General features: G+C 38.4%; 1 protein-coding gene across 18 annotated transcripts in view; it reads right to left on the reverse strand.

The window, feature by feature from the left end:
- The window catches only part of Cdc42bpa (CDC42 binding protein kinase alpha), a 257,942-nt gene that overhangs the window by 107,371 nt on the left and 128,437 nt on the right, over nucleotides 1-22,134 (reverse strand). For all 18 annotated transcript variants that reach the window (XM_057769503.1, XM_057769501.1, XM_057769494.1 and 15 more), the window contains exons 6-9: nucleotides 11,095-11,188; nucleotides 6,042-6,242; nucleotides 3,867-4,115; nucleotides 1,235-1,314 (exon numbers count right to left, since the gene is read on the reverse strand). In XM_057769503.1, coding sequence (XP_057625486.1) covers nucleotides 1,235-1,314; nucleotides 3,867-4,115; nucleotides 6,042-6,242; nucleotides 11,095-11,188 — 624 coding nt within the window. The remainder of the gene's footprint in view (nucleotides 1-1,234; nucleotides 1,315-3,866; nucleotides 4,116-6,041; nucleotides 6,243-11,094; nucleotides 11,189-22,134) is intronic.

The following is a 22,134-nucleotide window of genomic DNA, read 5'->3' on the forward strand; positions in this document are numbered from 1 at the left end:
ACACCTGTTAACACACGAGCCAACAATGGTGCTGGGACTAGAAGTGATCACTACACCTGTTAACACATGAGCCAACAATGGTGCTGGGACTAGAAGTGACCACTACACCTGTTAACACACGAGCCAACAATGGTGCTGGGACTAGAAGTGATCACTACACCTGTTAACACACAAGCCAACAATGGTGCTGGTAAAAGCAGTTTGCATGAAGAGACTGGGTACAACCTGAAATGAGTGCATTCAAGAAAGATTAGTATAAAAAAAGAACAGTCAAGAGAAGTAATTTGTTATACACCAGAGAAATAATTGGTATCAGGTACGAGATCCAGAAAGGCTTTATATTTTAAGATGGAAGAAATAATTACATGTCTGGTAAGACGGTTGGCAGGATATAAAGATGTGGGTGGCACATAAAGGAGAAAAATGTATGACATGAAAGTGAACAATACATTAAGCCAAGCAGGAGGGAATGGAAAGGAGCCAGCCCTAGCCAAGCATCTACATGGTCCATCTTTGGAAGGAAGAGCTTGTGAGTCTGGGGGACACATAGAAAACAGTGGCAGGAACCTACACTTGTCCGCAGTTGGTAGCAATTATCAGGGATGGAGGAAGCAAGATCATCAGCTGAGAATAAGGGTGATCAATATTTGCAAGAATGAAATATAAAATGGTTACCTTGATATGTACAGGGCAGAACAAACTAAGGTGATTCAGTGCTTGTCACATAGGATAGAGTACTTAGACTGGTAACCCTCAATGTAAAGTTAGCTTGGTTGCTAAGAACCATCCGTCTGCTCCAGCCACTTTGAACTGCTTACATTTTAAATAAAGAACATTCTCTCAACAAAGAAAGTGCAGCAGCTGAGAGATAACTAAAGGGACTGCCATGCACCCAGGAAATGATTCTTATGGGACATGGAAGGGGAGGAATAGGAGGACAGAAATGGGGTGAGGAGTAAAGAGTGGTATGAACAATGGGTTGGAAGTTTTGGTGCTTGACATATACAAAATATTCATTAAGTTTCTTGGTGCTGATTCTTGCCCTCTTCCCAATGGGTTCGACTCTTGTGCTACTTGTCCTCATCATTTCCTCCAAATAGCTGGTTCTTGGGTAGTTTCTTCACATTTAAACCCAGCTCCAATACACCATAACTACAACCGTATATATACCATTTTCAAGCTTCAATTTACTTTTTTATAAATTACCCACGTTATCTTAATTTTTGAAACTTACCAGCTACTAGTATACGTAAAACCAACAAATGGTAGATGATGGCCAGAAAATGCAGTATGTGTTGGTGGAGGCATTGTTTCCTAAGAGAAGATAAAAAGAATATCAATTTGGTGAGACATCTACAGTTATTACTGATAGGTTGGACTATAACTGTCAATGAGAATACGCAACCATTCAATTTTGAGACAGTGGTAAATTTGGGAAAGTGTTCACTGATACGAAATATAGACTCTAAGCACTACTACTGGAAAACTCAAACAAATAAAGTTAAAAGCCTAACAATAAAATTATAGTCATTATTCATACATACAAATTCTGAAAATTTGTCTAGCTTTTTTTTCCCCCAGAGAAAAGGCTTCACTGGGTAGCCCAGACAGGCCTCAAACTCATGATTTTTCTATGTCTGCCTCCCAAGGAGTGAAATTATAGGCCTGTTTCATCACACACAGTTTAAAACGAAAATGTATTTGCAAGTGGAAAATCAGGGCTTATGTGGTCACTGAAGTCGCATGGAGAGTAGAGGATGTGCACTGTCCTTTGCTCCTCCTGCAAAGACTGAATGTGGAATGCTCCTATTTTCTCACACTGAAGCAAATGTCCTTGGCACACTCTATAAACATTTTTATGCCTTTTGTGATAGTATCTCTGTTTAAAATAGTTCCCAGAAGTGCTGTCTGATAACTGCTTTTATTTTTCTTAAAATTTCAATACAAAGTCTTATTGTACAGCCCAAGATAAGCCTGAACTCATCCCTTCCCATCAGAGCACTAGCATTATAGGTGTGTACCACACTGGCTGTCATCTCATGTCGCAACATAAAATGGTAATCATGTGCCTTTATAGAGAAACAACATGTGTTAGATGAACTGTTTTAGGAGTAAGTTATAGTGCTGTTAGATATGAGTTCAGTGTTAATGAATCAACGGTGTATAATACTACATAACATATCTTTCAATAGAGTACATCTAAAAGGCTTCTATATTCAAAGTTGTTGAAAATGTGGCCTATGTTAACATAAGGTTAACTTGATGTTTCTTTAATTTTTGGTTACTATAATATAATTACATTTCTCCCTTCCCTTTCCTGCCCCAACCCCTCTCATATACCTACTCCCTACTCTCCTTCAAACTCATTAATCTTTTATTTATACAGCGCAATGGTCAATGTCAACTAACTTGGTGTTCACCATAACTTTATAAAATACAACCAGTGTGAATAATTAAAATCAACTCCATGCACACTTAACTTGGAATGACTCAGAATTTCTGTCAACAGTGAATATAATTTAAAAACTGGAAGGGAAATCCATCTATTTTTTTCTTGTGTAGTTTAAACAGTTTAATAGCTCACATTCATCTTAAACATAGTAATTAACAGTAAAAAGTGACATAAAATTAATATGAAATTTAGTACTGAACTAAAATTAAACATAAAATTACTGAATAAATTGACAGCTTATGATAAGAAGGCCAGAAAAGAAACCCAAAATTTTAGGTTCTTATTTTCTTACATTTGAATCTACATAACCTAGTGATTCAGAGCAAGATCAACACAATATGATAGCCTTCCTATAGTTCATGAGCTGAGAGAAGAAAACTATTTGGCTCAGGCAGAGACACAAACTCAGATAAGGAAGGCTACAGACTGACTTTCCACATTTATTTCCTACTCAGCTGGCTATTTTAGGGCAACAATATGGGTCTTGGGTTTGAACCTTCCAAATAAAGTTTGCCTGCCTGGCAGTAAAATGTCAGCTTTTTGTTCAATGTTTAAGTACAACCAAACAGGTGATGGGGTAAAGGGTAGGTGCTGTGGTATAATGCTCTTGTACACTGCAAAGATGTGTCACTCGTATTGGTTTAATAAAAAGATGACTGGTCAGTAGCCAGGCAGGGAGTATACGAGGGGCAACAAAACTAAGAGAATTCTGGGAAGAGGAAAGAAAGAGTGTTAGTCACCAGCCAGACATAGGGGAAACAAGATGAAAATGTCTTACTGAAAAAAGATACCAAGTCACATGGCTAAACACAGACAAAATTTATAGGTTAATTTAAGTTGTAAGAGCTAGTTAGTAATAAGCATGAGCTAACAGACCAAACAGTTTATAATTAATATAAGCCTCTGTGTGTTTATTTGGGACTGAATGGCTATGGGACAGAAATTTCTGTCTACAAGGAGGTGGTGGAGCATGTATGGTTTCAAATAAAGTTCAGTAGTTTTTGATGAATAAATACTTCTTTATTTCCTTTTGGTTATAGTAAGCCCTTACATGTGTTGCCATTTGTTTCCAGTTTCATGGTTGGTTTTAGGGAGGGGTTTGTCATCTTTTTCACTTTGAAATCACGAAATATACTTTTAAAGGTGTCTAATCTTGTATTTTTAGTAAACATATGACAAAATTTGCTAAACAACAGGTCTTTGAATTTTGCTTTTGGTCATGGTAACTACACTGAATTTAATTAAGTCTCTTAATTTTTTTGATACATGACAGAATAAACACTGGAACTTATAACTACTGTGTGACTGATAAGAGAAAAATGGTCCTGGCACCAAATTAATAAATAAAATGTTACTTTATAAACATCCTTAAAAGAACAAGAAGGACAGGACATCTTCATAATGTCATACTTACAGAATTTTTTAAACAGTCATCATCCACATCAAAATTCGATGTATCTGTTGGGCTACTGACTTCTGGAATATAAGGTGCTTCACAGTTTCGAATATTATCCCAATCAATTCCACTGAAAAATGGATGTTTCTTAAAGTCTTCTATTCCATTTTGGCCAAGTCGATGTTCTCTGCTACAAATGAGTCTTCGAATAAGATCCTTTGCATTTTCAGACACATCAGTCACTTGGGGTGGAAACTGAAACCTCTCCTATACAGACGGCAATATAAAATATAAATACAAATCAGTCGTTTTCTTACAAAAGGGTGGTAAACTTGTTTAAATCCATTTCCTTTGGAAAAACAACTAGGGTTTGATGGCACAGAGCATTGATACTGTGGGGAGATACAGGGATGATGAGAAATAAATCCTTTTCCTAAAATAACTTTTAATTCTTTAAGTGACTTCATGATGGATGAACTACAAAATGAGGTCAGATGCTATAGGATCTGAAACTGATGTTAAAATGAGATGGATCTGATTAAAAGTATCAGAATTTCACTCAATAGTTCAAAAGAATGTAGGTTACTGATAATGTTCAGGTACAATATAAAATATCAGTTAATCATTAAACACTTAAAATTTTTGTATGAATTGGTATTTGACCTGCATATCATTGTGAGGGAGTCAGATCCACTGAAACTTGAGTTACAGGCAGCCGTGAGCTGCCGTGTGGGTGCTGGGAATTGAATCCGGGTCCTCTAAAGGAGCAGCCAATGCTCTTAACCACTGGCCCAAAACCCTTAAAATTTTACCATGTATCTGGCACTATTCAAAGTGATTTACTTATTTAACCATTTAATCCTCACAATAATTATACTGGGTAGGAACTACTAGGATGACAGTCTTGTAAAAGAGGAAGCTAAGACAGATAGTCATTTTCTCAACGCCATTCAACTAAAAATTGACAGGAATGGGTCTTGACCTTAACTCTCTCCAGACCAGTACTGTTAAGCAGCATGCTACATTGCAATGACTTCCTTCTGGAATGGTGCACATGCATTGACAACTTTCAACTTCCCCTGTCTTTCAGTTCTTCACCACTACTTACTGCTCCATGCTGGCAGCTCAGTAGAAGACACAAAGTCTATAAAACTGATTTGTATGCGTAAAGTACCAGAACCAACTAAAAAGGACAGATTATCTATCCTTCTGGGGACATTCAGATTCATACTGAAGATGTTTGTAACAGTTCACAATCTTCTGAAGTTGGACAGTTTATTATTCTGCACTGTCTATTTTGTTTCACATGGAGCTGCATGACTGGAGTGCTGGGCTCTTGTTCCTGCAGTTTATCTGGACTGCAGTCAGTGTCTTGTGCTCGCTAACACTGGAGCAGTCATTCTACATACACAGCTTTGTTCTAGATATTTCCACCAGGTAGATATCTAGACCCAACCTTTGCTCTATCAAAAGCTCTAATTTTAAGGCTCAAGATGTACACCTGTTAACTTTGGGACAGAAAGTTACATTTTGTAGCCCTGTCAGAATCTGAGGAGTACCCATAATGCTACATAGAGAACAGAATACAATTTTGCATGTTGTCTTTGCCAGTTTGACAGAAGAATTTCAGTAAAACTGTGATTGCTGTCTGTCTGTCCATGGATGGATGTGCATGTGTACATAAGTGCCAAGCTGTCCACGTGAAGGCCAGAGGACAACTTTGTGGAGTCATTTCTCTCCTTCCATCTTTTCATGCATTTCAGGAATTGAACTCAGGTCTCCAGGCTTGCAAGCAAGCACCGTAGCCATGGAGTCATCTTGCTGGCTCCAAAGGAGTTCAATTTTTGTCTTTATTCACACCAAATTTATTACTAATAATGCTTATAATTTTTACATGCATACTTGTCATAATTGTATGTACTATATAGTAAAAACTAATAAAAACTACTTTTGAATTCTCTTACTCAACTATAGAGACCAATTTTTCTATTTAGGAGCATTTCCAAACAAAATACGTGGAAAACTTAAAACTAATTATCTTACAGATAATTAATTACTAACAATTTTCCCTACTAATCAAAAGAATATGACTTTTCATTGTTTTGAAAAAAAGTACTTTCTCTTTAATATCACATTACTTCAACTTAATGCATGTATTTATTGTAAAAACCCTAAAAAAGTAAATATACTAACTTTGTGATTCATGATTTTTCCATATGTCTCCACCAGAGACTCAGCATAGAAAGGTGTTTCTCCGTAAAGCATCTCATACATACAGACCCCCAGAGACCACCAGTCACACTCAGGTCCATATCTGCCTTTTCCATCCTCCATAGCTTGAAGTATTTCAGGAGAAATATAATCTGGAGTTCCAACTGCTACTGAAGACTGGACCTGAAGAAGATCATATTTTTATTACTATAATGTATTACACAAATGATTTTAAATTTAAAATAGTTACTTAAGATATACAGTAAACAGTATTATAACATTTTTGTCATCTGAATTTAGCCTCCTAGTTTGTAGAATGATTTTAAATGGCCTCTACATTAATAGTTTTCATTACTCATAACTTTACAAGACCTTTACTATAGCTGAATGTATTTAGGGGAACAATGTGATTTGAGTCATTACAGTCATGAACAATAAAATGAATACTTCACTTACAACATTATTCTGTTTAATTTTGGTTTGGTTGTCAGAGACAAGGTCTTGCTATACATCTGAGGCTAGCCTCAAACTCAACAGTCCTCCTACCTCAACTTCCCAAGTTCTAGGATTATAGTATGTGACTACGTTTTCTTACTGGTTTTTAATATTTATTTATGCAATCAACAGATATACATAAATATGTATAATGGAACTGAAAATCAGTTAGATATGAAGAGAACAATTCATTCATCTTAACACTGATGATAATTTTAAAATCCTAAACAGAAACCTAAGAAAACTAAAGGTTGACTATTTACTGTACATTAAGTTTTTAGCTGCACTGGACATGATGGTACGCACCTTAAATACTAGCACTGAGATGGCTCTCTATGAGTTTGTGGCCAGCCTGTCTACAAGTTCCAGGCTAGCCAAGGATATTATAATAGACTTTGTCTCAAAAATAAAACCAAATAAAAAAAATTATTTGGAAAAATTATAAAAGGGAAGGAAAGTAGAAACTTTAAAACCAAAATTCTTAATTTTAAAAAGTTGAAAATCTAATTACAGCAAGTTAGATAGATGAAAATTAAATAAACGATCATTTTATGTTTAGTATCTGTGGAAGAACTAGCTATACTATTTTACACTAACAGTGCCCAGGGCTCTCAATCATCCACACCCTAGACAACACTTGCTGTTTTCTGGTTTGGCAGCAACTATCCCACTGGACAGAAGATGCTATTATGGTGGGATCACAGGCTTTCTGACTTATTTCTCTCATGACAGGTTTTATGGAGTATCTTTTCATATGCTTATTCCTCATCTGTAAATTTTCTTTGGGAAAATTCTCTTATTCTTCACTGAGTCTGTTTTTCTGCTGTTGAGCTTAGGTACAAAAAGCTCCTGGAGAAAAATTCACCTTACACTGAGCCTTCCATAAGACTGATTAACTTCAGTGCCTGAGAGGAAGTTAAAATGCTGCAGGCCAGAACTTAATTAGAATCTGTAGCTGTCCTTACATATTCTTAGCACACAATCAGGAAAGTGAGTTCCTTCTGCCCACTGTGTCATTTGATGCACACAAGTTTTTGAAGAGGATAGAATTTACCATTATGAGGTAGAGGGGTTGTGATTCTGTGTTATTCTCAAGAAATTTGCCAAATGCAGTCATAAATATTGTCCCTTATATTTTCTAAGAGGGTTTTAGTTTTTATAAAGTTCTCTGAACTACTCTGAATTAATTTCTATGGTACAAAGTAAAGTAAGTTGATGGTTTTGATTGTGAATGTAAAGAAAAATGACTAATTCTATACTGACGTGAACTATCAATGTTTTAAAAATCCTAGAGAGAGGCATTAAAATATTTAAACTAGCCAGGCAGAGTAGCACATGCCTTTAATGCCAGCACTTGGGAGGCACAGGCAAGGGGTTCTCTGTGAGTTCAAGACCAACCTGGTCTACATAGTGAGTTCTAGGACAGTCAGAGCTACATAGTGAGATCCTGTCTCAAAAAATAAAATAAAATAAAATAAGATATGTTACCTTCCAAGGATAAAGAGAGTAAGAAAGATAAAATCGACTGGACAGAAGGTAGCAGGAAAGAAAAAAAGAAGAACAAAGCACTCATGCAAATAACAAGCAAAAGCTACAGAAATAGCACAAAGCTCTACACTAAGTCACAAGATCCAAGAGTGGATTAAAGCACCTGTCAAAGGACAGAGAGTTAACACTGAAAAACAGATAAAACCAAACACATAAATGAGAGAAAAAGCAGTCAAATCATTTATTTAAGTAAGATAAACAAAACAGAAGCACATAAGTTGAAAGTGGTGAGATAAAAGATGAACTATATACATTAAACAGTAGAAATTTAAAGCAGTAATAAAAGTATTAGCCAAATTAAAATTATTTTAGTTCATCAATATAATTACAAAAGAAACTATCCCGCAAAATTTAGTGATTTCAAATAATACATTACAAAGGAGATGTATAAAGTACTGATAACTATGATGGGAAAATGAACAAATCTACTACTGTCATAAAGATTTTAAAATAACGGATATTAGAGAAAACCCATAAGAATATAAAACATGAATACAAAACCAGTTCAATATTATGGACATGTATAGAAACTTTACTTTTAGTAAAGTTGGAGAAAATATATTCTTTTCAAACAAATATGGAATACACAAAAAGTTGTCTGTTACAAAATTATAAAGTAGATATCAACAAATAAAAAAAACACAAGCCATAAAATAAAATAGGACTATTTTCTGACAAAGTAAAATTAGAAGTATATCACCAAATCAACTAATGGAATACTATGAGTAAACAGTAAAAGGTTATCTCAGCTAGGCCTGGTGGCTGAGGATGAAGGATCACAAGTTCTAAGCCAGCCTAGGTAGCTCAGTTAAGACTTCAGAAGTGCAGTGCTTGCTTAGTTATGCAAGAGGCTCTGGTTTGAGGATTAATACCTATTACTCTGTCCCACCAAAGGCATATTAATTCAACAAAACACAGGAACAGCATAAAATCAGACTTTTAAACATTAAAAAATTTGAATCAAAATCAATCAACGTAAGACTACCTGTAACCCAAAGAGAAGAAAGCAGTTCTAAACTGCATAAGAAATAGGTAAAGGCTGTACTACACCATGGTTCAAGATCCAAAATGAGTAAAGGTGGGGCATAGGTATGCTGTTGGCTATGTAAGGCCCTCATTGGCAGGACCACTTTCAAGCTCTGTTTGTCTTTATCAGGGCTTGGTTTTAGACTGAAACATTCCAGTAGATACAAATGTTGCAGTTAATGGTCAAAACTCATGGGGCTGGTTTGCATCCTCCAGCACGGCTTGACTCTCTGGTCTGCTATTCCGTGTCCCTGTGGATATCACTCATCTATGAATCTACAGTGCAATGTGCGGGTAGTCCAGCCTTTATGGTTAATTTGGGGAACTTAGGCCTGCCTTTACACAGTGCCAGTATCAGCTCTTTCAGATCCCAGCAGCTAAAGCTACTCAACGATGGTACTTCACCCAAGATCTGAAAAAAACGTTATGCTATGCTCTAACTCTGGCCATGTCAGAATAGTCAGGAATGCTGGGAAGTCAGGAGTCTGGTACATCTCAAGAGTTTCTTTCTGTTAGGAATAACTATAACATGCCAACGCTATCCACTGTCTGAAAAAGCTGTTTTAAATAACGTGTTTAGCAACATAGTCATTTATAGTAAGACAGATAATTCAGTACCAATTATTCCTTTCAACATGGCCAAATTCATAAATCACATATGCATTTTCAAAATCACCTAAAGATAATTTTTCAGAGTCAAATAACTAGTCAAGAATAATGATAACACATTCATGGCTCTGGAATTTATTATATTGTTTTCAAAAAACTGCTAATTATATTAATATACATGTGGGCCTCTGCAATAGGCAAGAAAATTAAAGAAAATTTAAAGCAGTGTGGTTGAGAAGACAGTTCAGTGGGTAGAGCACTTGCCATGCAAGTGTGAGGACCGAGTTCGACTCTCCACGACCCATGTGTGGTGGCTTGAAAGAAAATGGCCCCCAAAGGGAGTAGCACTATTAAGAGGTGTGGCCTTATTGGAAGAAGTGTGACACTGTCGAGGTGGGCTTTGAGGTTCCATATATGTTCAAACTACATCCAGTAAGAGACCACTTCCTCTTGCCTGCAAGTCAAGTTGTAGGGCACTTGGCTACTTCTCTTTTACCTGCATGCCATCATGCCGTAGCATGATGATAATGGAGTAAACCTCAGAAACGTTAAGTGACCACAATTAAATGCTTTTCCTTTATAAAAGTTACCACGGTCATGGTGTTTCTTCACAGTGACAGAAACCCTACGACACCATGCAAAGTCATACATGATACAACATATCTATAATCCCAATCTTCTACTGCAATATGGGAGGCAGATGCAGGAAAACTCCCAGAAGTGTCAACTTGATATACACAGGAGTGGACAAGAGACTCTGTCTTAAATAAGATGGGAAATGAGGACCTAGTTGTTCTTCGACCTCCACATACACCCACATTACATACCCAGAAATAAGCACACACACATACACGTGTACACACATAAAAAGTAACAAAATCTGAAAATATACACTTTTAATTGAACAAGAACTTAATGATTTCGTCAGTAAAAGTCAAACAAATGGGAACACAAAACTAATGCTACCTAGTCTTCACTCAAAAAGAAAATTCATTTGCTGAACACTATCCCTCAGAACAACTATATCATTAGAAAAAAGGACAAATGAAGATGGAGTTGTATTTTATTTTCTATATAAAACTTACAATCTTTACCACTCTAAAACCTTAGGAAAGTTTCAAGTATAATAGGCATTAGCTAAAACAGAAACCACAAGGCTCTCAAAGCGCCATTCTCAAGCTCACTATTACAAGCAGGTTAAGATGACTCTGAGCAAGTAAGGCCAATGCTTTGTGAAAGGAGGTGGAGCAAAGACAAATGGATGACTGCGTGGCAGACAGTTTAAGCACAGAGTCTCTAGAACAGAGAAAGAAGACAAGGAAAATGTCTATGGATAGAATAACTCATACTTATTTACCGTTCCATCTTCCATCAGCTTCAGACAAGAACCAAAATCTGCTAAACGAATATGTCCATTCATATCCATCAATATATTGTCAGGTTTAATGTCTCTGAAAAAAACAAATATATTTACGTTTTAGTTGAAAATAATCAGGAAGCCTTTTTACATGAAACGTCTTCAATTGCTTTAAAAATTACTTTAAGAAAAATATCTTTCAGTTTATTTATATGATAGATTACATTGATAGATTTTTGTATGTTGAACCAGCCCTGCATCTCTGAGATGAAGCCTACTTGATCATAATGGATGGTTTTTTTTTTGATGTGTTCTTGGATTCAGTTTGCCAGTACTTTATTGAGAATTTTTGCATCGATGTTCATGAGTCAGATTGGTCTGTAATCCTCTTTCTTGGTTGAGTCTTTGTGTGGTTTTGGTATCAGGGTAACTGTAGCTTCATAAAAAGAGTTTGGCAATGACCCTTCTGTTTCTATTATGTGGAACACATTGAGGGGCATAGGTATTATCTCTTCTTGAAAGTTCTGGTAGAATTCTGCACTAAAACCATCCTGGGCTTGTTTTGGTTGGGAGGTTTTTGATGACAGCTTCTATTTCCTTGCGACTTATAGGTCTATTTAAATTGCTCACCTGGTCTTCGTGAATCTTGAGTATATTAACTTAAAAGATAAAAAAGTGAATTTAGGAAGCATAGTCTTTATGCCTAAATTATATGAAAAAATGGCAGACAATTATGTTAAAACAAAATTAAAATATTGAGAATTTTTTTTAAAAAAAGAAAAGTATCTGTTTTACAGGTTCCATCCTAACTGTGATTCATATTAACACTTTCTAGAGCATCTATCATTTCCAAAATTCCTGGAAATAAAAAGTACTCTGGTAATTTTCATTCTGGAAGGATACTTTTGGGGATGAAAACATTCTCTATTAAGAAAGTTGTCACTTGGGCATGTCACCTTACACTTTAGTGCCTGCACTTTTAAAAATGCAGGGGAAAGTAGGAGCCTCCTACAGATATGATAATGGAACCCTGTGAGGGGGATTTACATTATAGATTTCATTTCATTAAACATCTTTAGCTTACCCACACAACTTGTTTCTCCTAGATATATTACAGTGGTTTTGATTTTTCTAATAAAATATATATTTATCCACTTCTCAAATTAGAATGTAATTGATCACTTCTGAAATCTATATGTTGTATTAGTAGTTCCATGTCTAATATTGTGTTCTTGTATCTTTGTTATTTTTGCTATTGTTCTTTGATTGGCTTACACTTTGAGGCACGATTTCACTTTGAAGCCTAGTCTAACCTCAGCTCACTATATTGCCCAGACTAGTACTGAACTACTGGCAATTCACTTTCTGCGGTCTCCAGAGTGTTGAAATTATAGGTGTGAACTACCACACCCAGCTTCTCTTGCATCTTTCATAAGATTAAAACTAAAAAACTTGGTTAGAGTTTTGCTTTCCATATAGCACCCTAAGTGTTTGCTATCTCTCTACAGCGGCCCAGGAGGGTACAGTCATTTACCCTATCTACAGACGAAGAAGTTCAGCTGCCCTGAGCTTAAACTCAAGGCCACTGCCAGGGTTTACAGCCAGGCAGTCTGCCTTCAGATCCCATATTCTATACTACTATCAATATTCAAACTAGATATCTGTCTTTAGTGACAATTTACTAGAGACTAAACTAGTAACTTTTAATAAGGTATTTATATATTTATTGATTTTTAAAATAATATTTGCCTATTGCTCTTCCCTTATTTCTGGATTTTTCATCCATTTTAACTAACTTAATTTTACCTTTTTCTTCTCTATAATTCAGCTAATTTTACTTTCTTTCCCAGATTTCTGAGTTAAGAGACAATTCATGTCTCACCTCATTCCTTTACCAACATTTTCGTTTAAGGTTAGAGATTTTCTTTTACTGCAGCATTTTCTGGAGCTACATCCCACAAGTTTTGATATGGAGTACTTTTGTTTCCTCTTCATTATAAATACGTCATAATATCCATTGTGATCTCTCTGAGCTACCGCTTACAGAGAAGACATCTTAGAACTAACTGCCTGTTATCTTAGCACTCTAGAGAATCAGAAGTTTAAGGCCAACCTGGGCTACAGGAAATAAGAGCAATCATTAGACAAGGCTTCACTGATATCTCAGAAAGGAAATGGCTCGATTCATAATTCTCTATTCACCTTTAGGGTCCCCACCACAATTTTAATTTTAACTCCAGTGTTACTGGTTGGTTAACAGTTCTCTGGGGGAATAGGATGGTTGGGATGGAGGAGGGGTGGATATGAGAGCAGGGAAGTAGATATCTTAGTTAAGGGAGCCATTTTAGGGTTGGCAAGAGACTTGACTCCAGAGGGGTTCCCAGGTGTCCAAGGAGATGTCCCCAACTTGTTCCTTGGGCAGCAGAGGAGAGGGTGCCTGAACTGGCCTTATCCTATAGCCACACTGATGAATATCTTGCATATCACCTTAGAACCTTCATCTGGCGATAGATGGAGATAGACAGAGACCCACACTGGAGCACTGGACTGAGCTCCTAAGGTCCAAATGAGGAGCAGAAGGAGGGAGAACATGAGCAAGGAAGTCAGGACCACGAGGGGTGCACCCACCCACTGAGACGGTGGAACTGATCTAATGAGAGCTCACCAAGGCCAGCTGGACTGGGACTGATGGAGCATGTGATCAAACCGAACTCTGAATGTGGCTGACGGTGGAGGCTGACTGAGAAGCCAAGGACAGTGGCACTGGGTTTTGATTCTACTGCATGAACTGGCTTTGTGGGAGCCCAGTCTGTTTGGATGCTTACCTTCCTGGAATGGTGGGAGGGGGAGGACCTTGGATTTCCCATAGGGTAGGGAACCCTGACTGCTCTTTGGACTGGAGAGGCAGGAGGAGGAGGAGGGGGGGAGGGAGGAGGGGAAAGAAATGGGAGGAGGTGGAAATTTTTAATAAAAAAAAAATTAAGTCACAAATTCCAGTTTTCCTACTTAATGTAATTTCTAGCCATAGAGTAGTAGGTCATTTGACAAGATGATGGAAAGTAAATATAAAGGGAAAAGAAGAAACAACTGTTGGTGTCATTACGCCTGGGAAGTTCCATAAGCCTCCTCAGCTCTGAGACAGCATCACGGAAGCACAACTGCTTCACATGTTAAGGAACCGAGCCACAAACTTGAGTATTCTTGTCTCTATAACACTCCACCAAAGGGGTTCATAAGTATGTCTGATTTTTTTAAAATTCACATCAGGGGCTGAATTTGTGGCTTAGTAGTATAGCATTTGTCTTCCAGACATGATACATTATTTGGTTTTCCAGAATACTTGAAATGTGATTATCTAGTACTTGGTACATATGGAAGGAAGGAAAATAGAATAAATGTATTAGCAAAAAAATGTAAAAACTAGAGGCAGTTACACAACTAGACTATTTTTTTTTTTTAGCTCACAGGGCCCTAGATTCCAACCCCAGCACTGAAAATAACTAAACACACACACACACACACAAATTAGTGAATTAATTCAGTGTTCTGGTCTCAAGCTATGGGTCAGCAGTAGAAACCCCTGGGTCTATCCCTGGAACAGAAAAAAAAAAATCAGGCAACTAGATTCTACTTCAAAACCTCTCAACTAATCAACAAAATACACAAGCTCCAAAATGAACAGAATAATTTCATATTTTAATCCCAAATTAATAGATAATTTTCTTGTATTAAATATATGCTAGGAGCAGACTGACTAAAATGCAAGAAGAATGAAGGATGAGATTAAAACCATCACGGGTGACTAAATAAAACATTCCACAAGAAACAATTAAACAATTCCAACATGAATAACAGTGGTAATACTACATATTACATACAAATAGAAAACAGAAATCTCTTCCCCTCTCATCATTGCATCCCCTTGTCTTATCATTAAAAATCTTCATGGGTAGTTAAGACACTTTCTTCCCTATGTCCCCACACACACTACTAAAAATAGAAAAAATAAAGCTACAACAATTAACAGGCAAAAACTCGAAAGTGAATGTGAGAAAAGACAGAACAAGATGAAAGAGAGACCTTGGAACATTCAGCCCTAAATGGGATACCTCCATCAAATCCCTCTTTTCAGGATTCAGGGAACCAGGCAGAAGAGGAGGCAGAAAAAGTGTAAGAGCCAGAGGGGATGAAGGATACCAGGAAAACAAGCCCCTCTAAATCAGTGGTTCTCAAGCTGTGTGTCATAACCTTTGGGGGGGGAGTCAAACGATCCATTCACAGGAATCACCTAAGAACACTGAAAAACACAGATATTTACATTATAATTCATAATAGAAGCAAAATTACAGTTATGAAGTAGCAACAAAATAATTTCATGGTTGGGGATCAGCACAACATGAGGTGTGCATTAGGAAGGTTGAGAACCACTGCTCTAAACCAACATGATCAAAGCTCATATGAAATCACAGTCTGAGGCAGCATGCACAAGGCCTGCACCAGGTCCTTTGGTTATATACAAGGCTTCCAATTTAGTGTTTTTATCAGATTCCTGAATGTGTAAACAAATGTGTCTGTTTCTTGTGCCTTTTCCTGAGCTTTTTTTCTTTCTGTTTATTTTGTCCAACTCCAAAGTGTTACCTTATTGCATTTTATTTTAATACCATCCCTTTAAAAGACTGCTTTCTAAAGAGAAACAGAAAGAGAGTGGATCCAGATAGGGAGAAACTAGGAGGAATAGAGGAAGAAGAAACTTAATCAGGATATATAACATGAGGGGGAAATCTATTTTCAATAAAAGGAAAAAAGAAAAAATTGTCACTATAATTTTATAAATTGGAAAACCAATATGCACTAAGTAATATAGGGGAAAACATTAAATACAGCTGTGTATAAGGTTGAAGAAAGTGAGTAAACCAGCATAATACATCATTTGATTTACGTGAATACTTGAAATGTGATTATCTAGTATTTGATACACATTAATGGAAGGAAAATAAATCAAAGTATTAGCAAAGAAATGTGAAAATTAAAGGCAGTTACACAAACACAGTATTTTTGGCTCAGCAATAAAGAGCATTTACAAAGTCTTAGGAAGCATGAGGCGGCAGATCAGTGAGAGCAGGCTTGAGGAAAAGCCAGCTTAGCAGAGTCCCCAAGAGTCCTTATAAACTGTTTTAAAATATCTGAAATTAGATGTCATGATACCAGACACACAGGAATAAACAGTAGAAGGACAAAGCTTTAAGAAACCAGATATGGCTGTCATAAGAGAAAGGAGCTACTTTTCTTTTCTTTCTTTTTGACAGTAGTATTAGTTTATTACAAGAATAATAAAATAATAAGAACTTCCATTGGGTTATGTCCTCTGCAAATGTTAGGATACAGTGGATGGTTTTCTAGGTAGTCTATGGGTTAGCATGGGGAAATTGAATCCTAAAGATTTGTGGTTATTTAATGTCTCAGCTCCTCACTTCGAGGACTTTCTGCCCTACAACTGTCTTCCTTAAGCTCTAGCCTCTCCTTTTGCTTGCTTTGGTTTGTTTCTGTATATTTTTCTTCTTTTATAGCCTAGGCTAGCTCAGCATTGCGAATCCTCCTGCTTCAGCCTCTATACAAATAGAACTATACCACATGTTGTTTTTTCTTTATTAATAGGGTCTTACTCTATTGTCTTGTCTGGCATGATACTTCCTACACAGATAGACTAGGCAGCCCTTAAACTAATGGCAATCCTCCTGCCTCAGCATTTTGAGTGCTAGAACCACAGGTAGGAGTCATTAAAGATGAACCTAAGAGAGACATACATGGATCCACCTAAGAAGGGGGAAAAAATACAAGATCTTCTGAGTAAATTGGGAGCGTGGAATAGGGGGAAGAGTGGAAGGGAAGGAAGGAGGGGAGTGGGGAAAATGTATAGCACATTCCTATCCAAACAATTAAAATGAGAAGGATTTTAAAAATGGACATGTGAGGAGCTACTTTTAAATATAATCATTTTTACTCAGTATTTGTACATATTTATAGAATATGGTGAGATATTTTTTGTAGAGAGCTGCGTGGAGTCGCACCTGATACCTATGCGTAGAGAGCTGCTTAGAGCCCCACCTGATGGTGCTGGCTCCCGCCCTCCGCAATCCTGAAAGCAAGTGCTCTCTGTGATAATCAACTCCTAATATCAACTAGGCCTGACTTATGCTATTATCACGCAATGATTGTCAGCTGCTTGCATATGCGTGGACCTATGGGCAGTGCCCACCTGGCAATCTGGGGTTGGCAGCCCAGGCCTACTTAAGGGTTGGGAGAGGTTTGCCAAGGGAGAGAGGGAGAGAGAAGAGAGAGAGAGGGAAGGAAAGAGAAAGAAATTGTGAATAAAGTCCTGAATAAACTGCTTAGCAAGAAGAGCTCCGGTGTTGTGTCCTTCTTGCTGACCGAGGTGGGCGTGACAGGTGGTGGCCCATACGAGGAACCTCCAAACCTCTCTCCGTGGAGCCCAGAACTTGCTGCAGTCAGGGGGTGCACCGGTAAATCCTCAGGTAAGAGGACCGCAAAAAGCGGGTTTTCTGCTCTCACAGGTTGAAAAAGGGAGAGCAGGATAAAAGTAGAGCTACAACAAGAGTGGACGGCGTTAAAGTGAAATGGTACGAATCTAGCATTTGTTCAAATGGGCGCTTCATCTTCGCACCAAATTTTTTTCTGGCTCTCAATGAGCTGCTTCGTTCTAAAAATTTATATGTTAATCCTGACTTCCTTCACGAGAAAGCGGGATAAACAAACAAGGTTGTCCCTGGCCGGAGGGGACGTATGTTTTGGGAAGAATTTAATGCTTTGGAAAGGAGGCTCTGTTTTTGTTTCCACAGACGATGAGAGCCTAAGGATTTACTCAATATTCACGTGGTTTGAATTACCAAGACCTCCTGAGTTAGCAGGGGAGTGTGAGCGGCGGAGGCTCCAAGGCCAAGGAGCTCCAGGCGAGCGCTGAGGGGCTGCAAGCGTGCAAACACCCGGGACCTGCCTCAGGACACAGAAGCGCAGCACAACCGCAACAAGGCCCGTTGGCCTGGACCTCTGTCCCAGCCCGGGGCAACCGCCACCCCACCCCGACAGGGTCGGGCCGCTGCTCTGCCCTGCGGCAGCACCTCCACCTTCCAGCTTGGTGGGGAGGTTGAGCCTCCGCCTCCCGCCCCCCCGCCCCCCCCTATGACCGCAGCTGGAAAATTGCAGTAAATATCCCTAAGAATGCAGCGTCCCCACTCAGCAGGAAGTAGCCAGACAGATTGACAACGCCCAAATTCCCTAAAACATGGTGTAAGTGGGGACTCTTCAATGGTTGCAGAGCAGCAAGCCTGCTTTCCTGAGTTCTGCTCCACTCCATGCACCAGTTTGGACCCAGAACGAATGCAGCTGAGGCTAGAAGGCAGCTGGAGCAGAGCTTTGCTAGGTGGCTGTGGTGGAAGGCACATTGCCTCAGCCCAGTCAGTGCCTAGCCTGGCAGATGCTACAGCAGTTCCAGGAGCATCAGCAAATACAAGTGCTGGAGCTAAGACAAACTGGAGGAGGAGCGCCAAAGAGCGAACAGCTGCTCTGAGCAGGAGCCCTTCAGGAGTTCCTGATAGCAGGAGAGTGGTTTCTGGTGGGTTTGGTTGGGGCATGGCTATCTCTATATAATCTGGCCCTGAACAGCATTTGGAGGTCCCAGCCGAGATATCGGGAACTAGGGAACACTGAGAGGTCGCCCTCAGAAGGTGAGGGTGGATTGTGGTATAAAAACTTTACCCATGCAGCTAATTTGTCTAAAGAATTATCTAGATATCTTTTAGGTAATTGGTCTGGTGAATTCGAACAACAACTGGAAAAGCTGCGAGTGGCGATTGCGACTGCAAATTCCACACGCATGGATACTAGCCTGGCAGAAGGACTATCCTCCTGGATCATCTGAAGGAGTGGGCGGGAATAGGAGCCCTAACAGGCTTAATGGTGTTTGCCTCCCTGGTATGCCTATTTGTCACATAAGGGTTTCACAGCATCGCAATGCAGTTATGATCATTCAGGCCTTCACGGCCATTGAAGCAGGACAGTCCCCTCAAGCTTGGTTATCTATATTTGAGCACAGGATGCGAGGCTTGCGCACTGCACTTGAGGTCAGAGAAGTCGACCTCAAGAAGAGCAAGTCTGATTGCATGTGGGTTGGTGTCTAACTCCCACTTCTGTAAAAGGACACCGGACAGGTCTAGTGTTCTCTGGGTGGATGACACCTGGACAGACACTAGTACATGTTCCATTTTTAACAGAGATCAGACCTCTACTCTTGCCTGTTGCTTTACAAAACAAAAAGGGGGAACTGTAGAGAGCTGCATGGAGCCGCACCTGATGGTGCTGGCTTCCGCCCTCTGCGATCCCGAAAGCGAGTGCTCTATATAATAATCAACTCCTTATGGCTAAGGCCTGACTTATGCTATTATCACGCAATGATCGTCAGCTGCTTGCATATGCGTGGACCTATGGACAGTGCCCACCTGGCAATCCGGGGTTGGCGGCCTGTGCCTTTTTAAGGGCTGGGAGAGGTTTGCCCGGAGGGAGAGAGAGAAAGAGAGAACGCATTGTCAAAAGGTCCTGAATAAACTGCAGCAGGAAGAGCTCCGGTGTTGCGTCCTTCTTGCTGGCTGAGGTGGGAGTGACAATTTTTATTCATACATATACATATATATACATATACATATATATATACATACACATCCTTCAGAGTAGCAAATAGCTTCTTCTCAATCCTCATCTCTTTCTTGGAACAGCTCAATCCTCATCTCTTTCTTGGAACAGCCCATATGTACTGAATAGTTGATGTAGAAAGACAAAGATCCAACAATTTTGACCAAATTAACAACTCAGAAGTCCACAAAACCTCAGAACTGCAAGCAGTGCTGACTGAAGCTTTGGCTTACAATTGTCTGATTTCTTGGTCCTCTGCCTCCCTTCGATGGGTGCTAATTCCTAATGAACACTCTCATAACCCATATGGACTCAGTGTCTGCTCCTGGAGAATACAATAACCAGTAAGTGCAACAACAGGAGGACAAATTACATTTTCTGTTGTAAGAAGCAAAAACATCTGGCATTCAGATCAACCCTGAGCCAGTGACATCTTGCAATAATGGGGCAGCTGGCCAACCAGATCCCAAGCACTGTCAACCAAAGAGAGAATGGGAAGCTAAAGCAAGACATCAGTCACAACCTTTACAGTCCATGAAAAGACAAGTGCTTAGAAAAGATGACACTTCTCCCTTATCCTCACAAATGCATTATTCCAGTTTCTCTGATTTGAATATAAATCTAATCAGTCATCTACAAAGTTTCTAAAATCATTAATTTTCCTTATTAGTGAAAAACAAATAATATTGGGCTTAAAAGAACAGTATCATGGCTAAGGACACTCCAGCCCAATGTGCCAGGCTTAACTATCTCAGAAGAGCATTATTTTAAAACAGAATTATTACTTATAACAGGTACACATCTTTATTTTATAACCGGGAAATATTTTAAAGCATTCAACTGCAATGTTATATTGAAAGGGAGACAGAAGCATGATTATATAAAAACTATCCTGATAATAATGAAATGTGAATTTGTCAGTATTAGTTAACCTACATACAAAGAGGTAATTTTTAACTCTAACTAACCATTAAATTAACTACAGAGGTTATTTAATTCCATACATAGGCCTCAAGCCAGGCAGCATGATCAGAACACTGTGTAGGAACTGGTACTGATGTCTAAGCTAAGACCTGTATTTTTCTCTTTCCCAGACGCATCCTGCCAACCTCGCTTACATTTGTATTGTTTAATATAGTTTGGAAGAGTGCACTTCCAAAAGAATATGCTTATTTTTACTTTTTGGTCACACTATACTTCTCCTTTATATACGACATGTTTTAAAAATCATACTGCATTATAATACACCTGGACTAAATATTAAAATTATGTCTTGATTTTGCTAAAACTATTATTGTATTATTATTATTGTATTATTATTATATTATTGTAAAGGGGAAAAGTCTACACAGACAAAATTATGTACCCTTTCAGCTTTAAGTTGAAAAGTATTTACAATATGTAATGGTACTGATTTTTTAAGTACCAAGTGGATAACTGGCCGATACTCTTTAAAAACCCATGCTAAAGACGGTAAGATCTACCCAAAACATGGAAAAGGCTTGAACCACATGTATTCTTCATGATGTTCTAAGGGACAAAGGATAAAACCTTCTTTGTAGTTTACTATAGGGTATCTCTCTCAAAAAAATCCTATTAAAACAACACTGACCTATTTCTTGTGATCTATAGTTGTGATTTACTCTAAATTAATGGCATTATCTAACATTATTAAAATCAAGGAGAGAAGATTAATAAAAATTACAACTGTGAGTGATGAACATGGAAAAAATCATATAAGGAGAAAATGTGAGTATATATCCACCAATAAGCTAAGTCTGTCTTTTGATTTGGGATTAATAATGCATCTTTTTAAAAAAATTACATTTTAAGAATTTATACAAGGTATTATCTAAAAAGTGTAGTAGTAGTGGTGGCAGCAGTAGTAGCAGCAGCATTAATAATAATAGACAGGAACATGAAACCATTAAGTTTCCCCATATCTGTTCAATTCACCTTCAGAAACAGATTTTTACCAACAAAAATATACTATGTTGTTGCCCTAAGGATCTTAACCTGTTTGAGAAGCCTGGTCTTCTTGTGAGACCCCTAACAGTAAGAGTGGGGGCTGTCCCTGACTCTTGTGCCTGCTTTTGGGATCCCTTTTCTTGTAGGGCTATAGCCCCACCCATTGGGGGCGTGTTCGCCTTGGGCTAATGTTTACTGATAAATCTGCCGGGCGTGATCCCAGCAGCCCTTTTGCTCTGCTCTTCCTGTTCTCCGCGGGAACCTGTGGTCCTGTAAGTCTATTTCCTTATTAAAGCTGTATATATATATAATCTTTCTGCATTCATTTACACCGCCACATTTGGCGCCCAACGTGGGGCTATTTTGCCC

The sequence above is a fragment of the Chionomys nivalis genome, chromosome 5 (assembly GCF_950005125.1).
Source record: "Chionomys nivalis chromosome 5, mChiNiv1.1, whole genome shotgun sequence".
NCBI classification, from domain to species: domain Eukaryota; kingdom Metazoa; phylum Chordata; class Mammalia; order Rodentia; family Cricetidae; genus Chionomys; species Chionomys nivalis.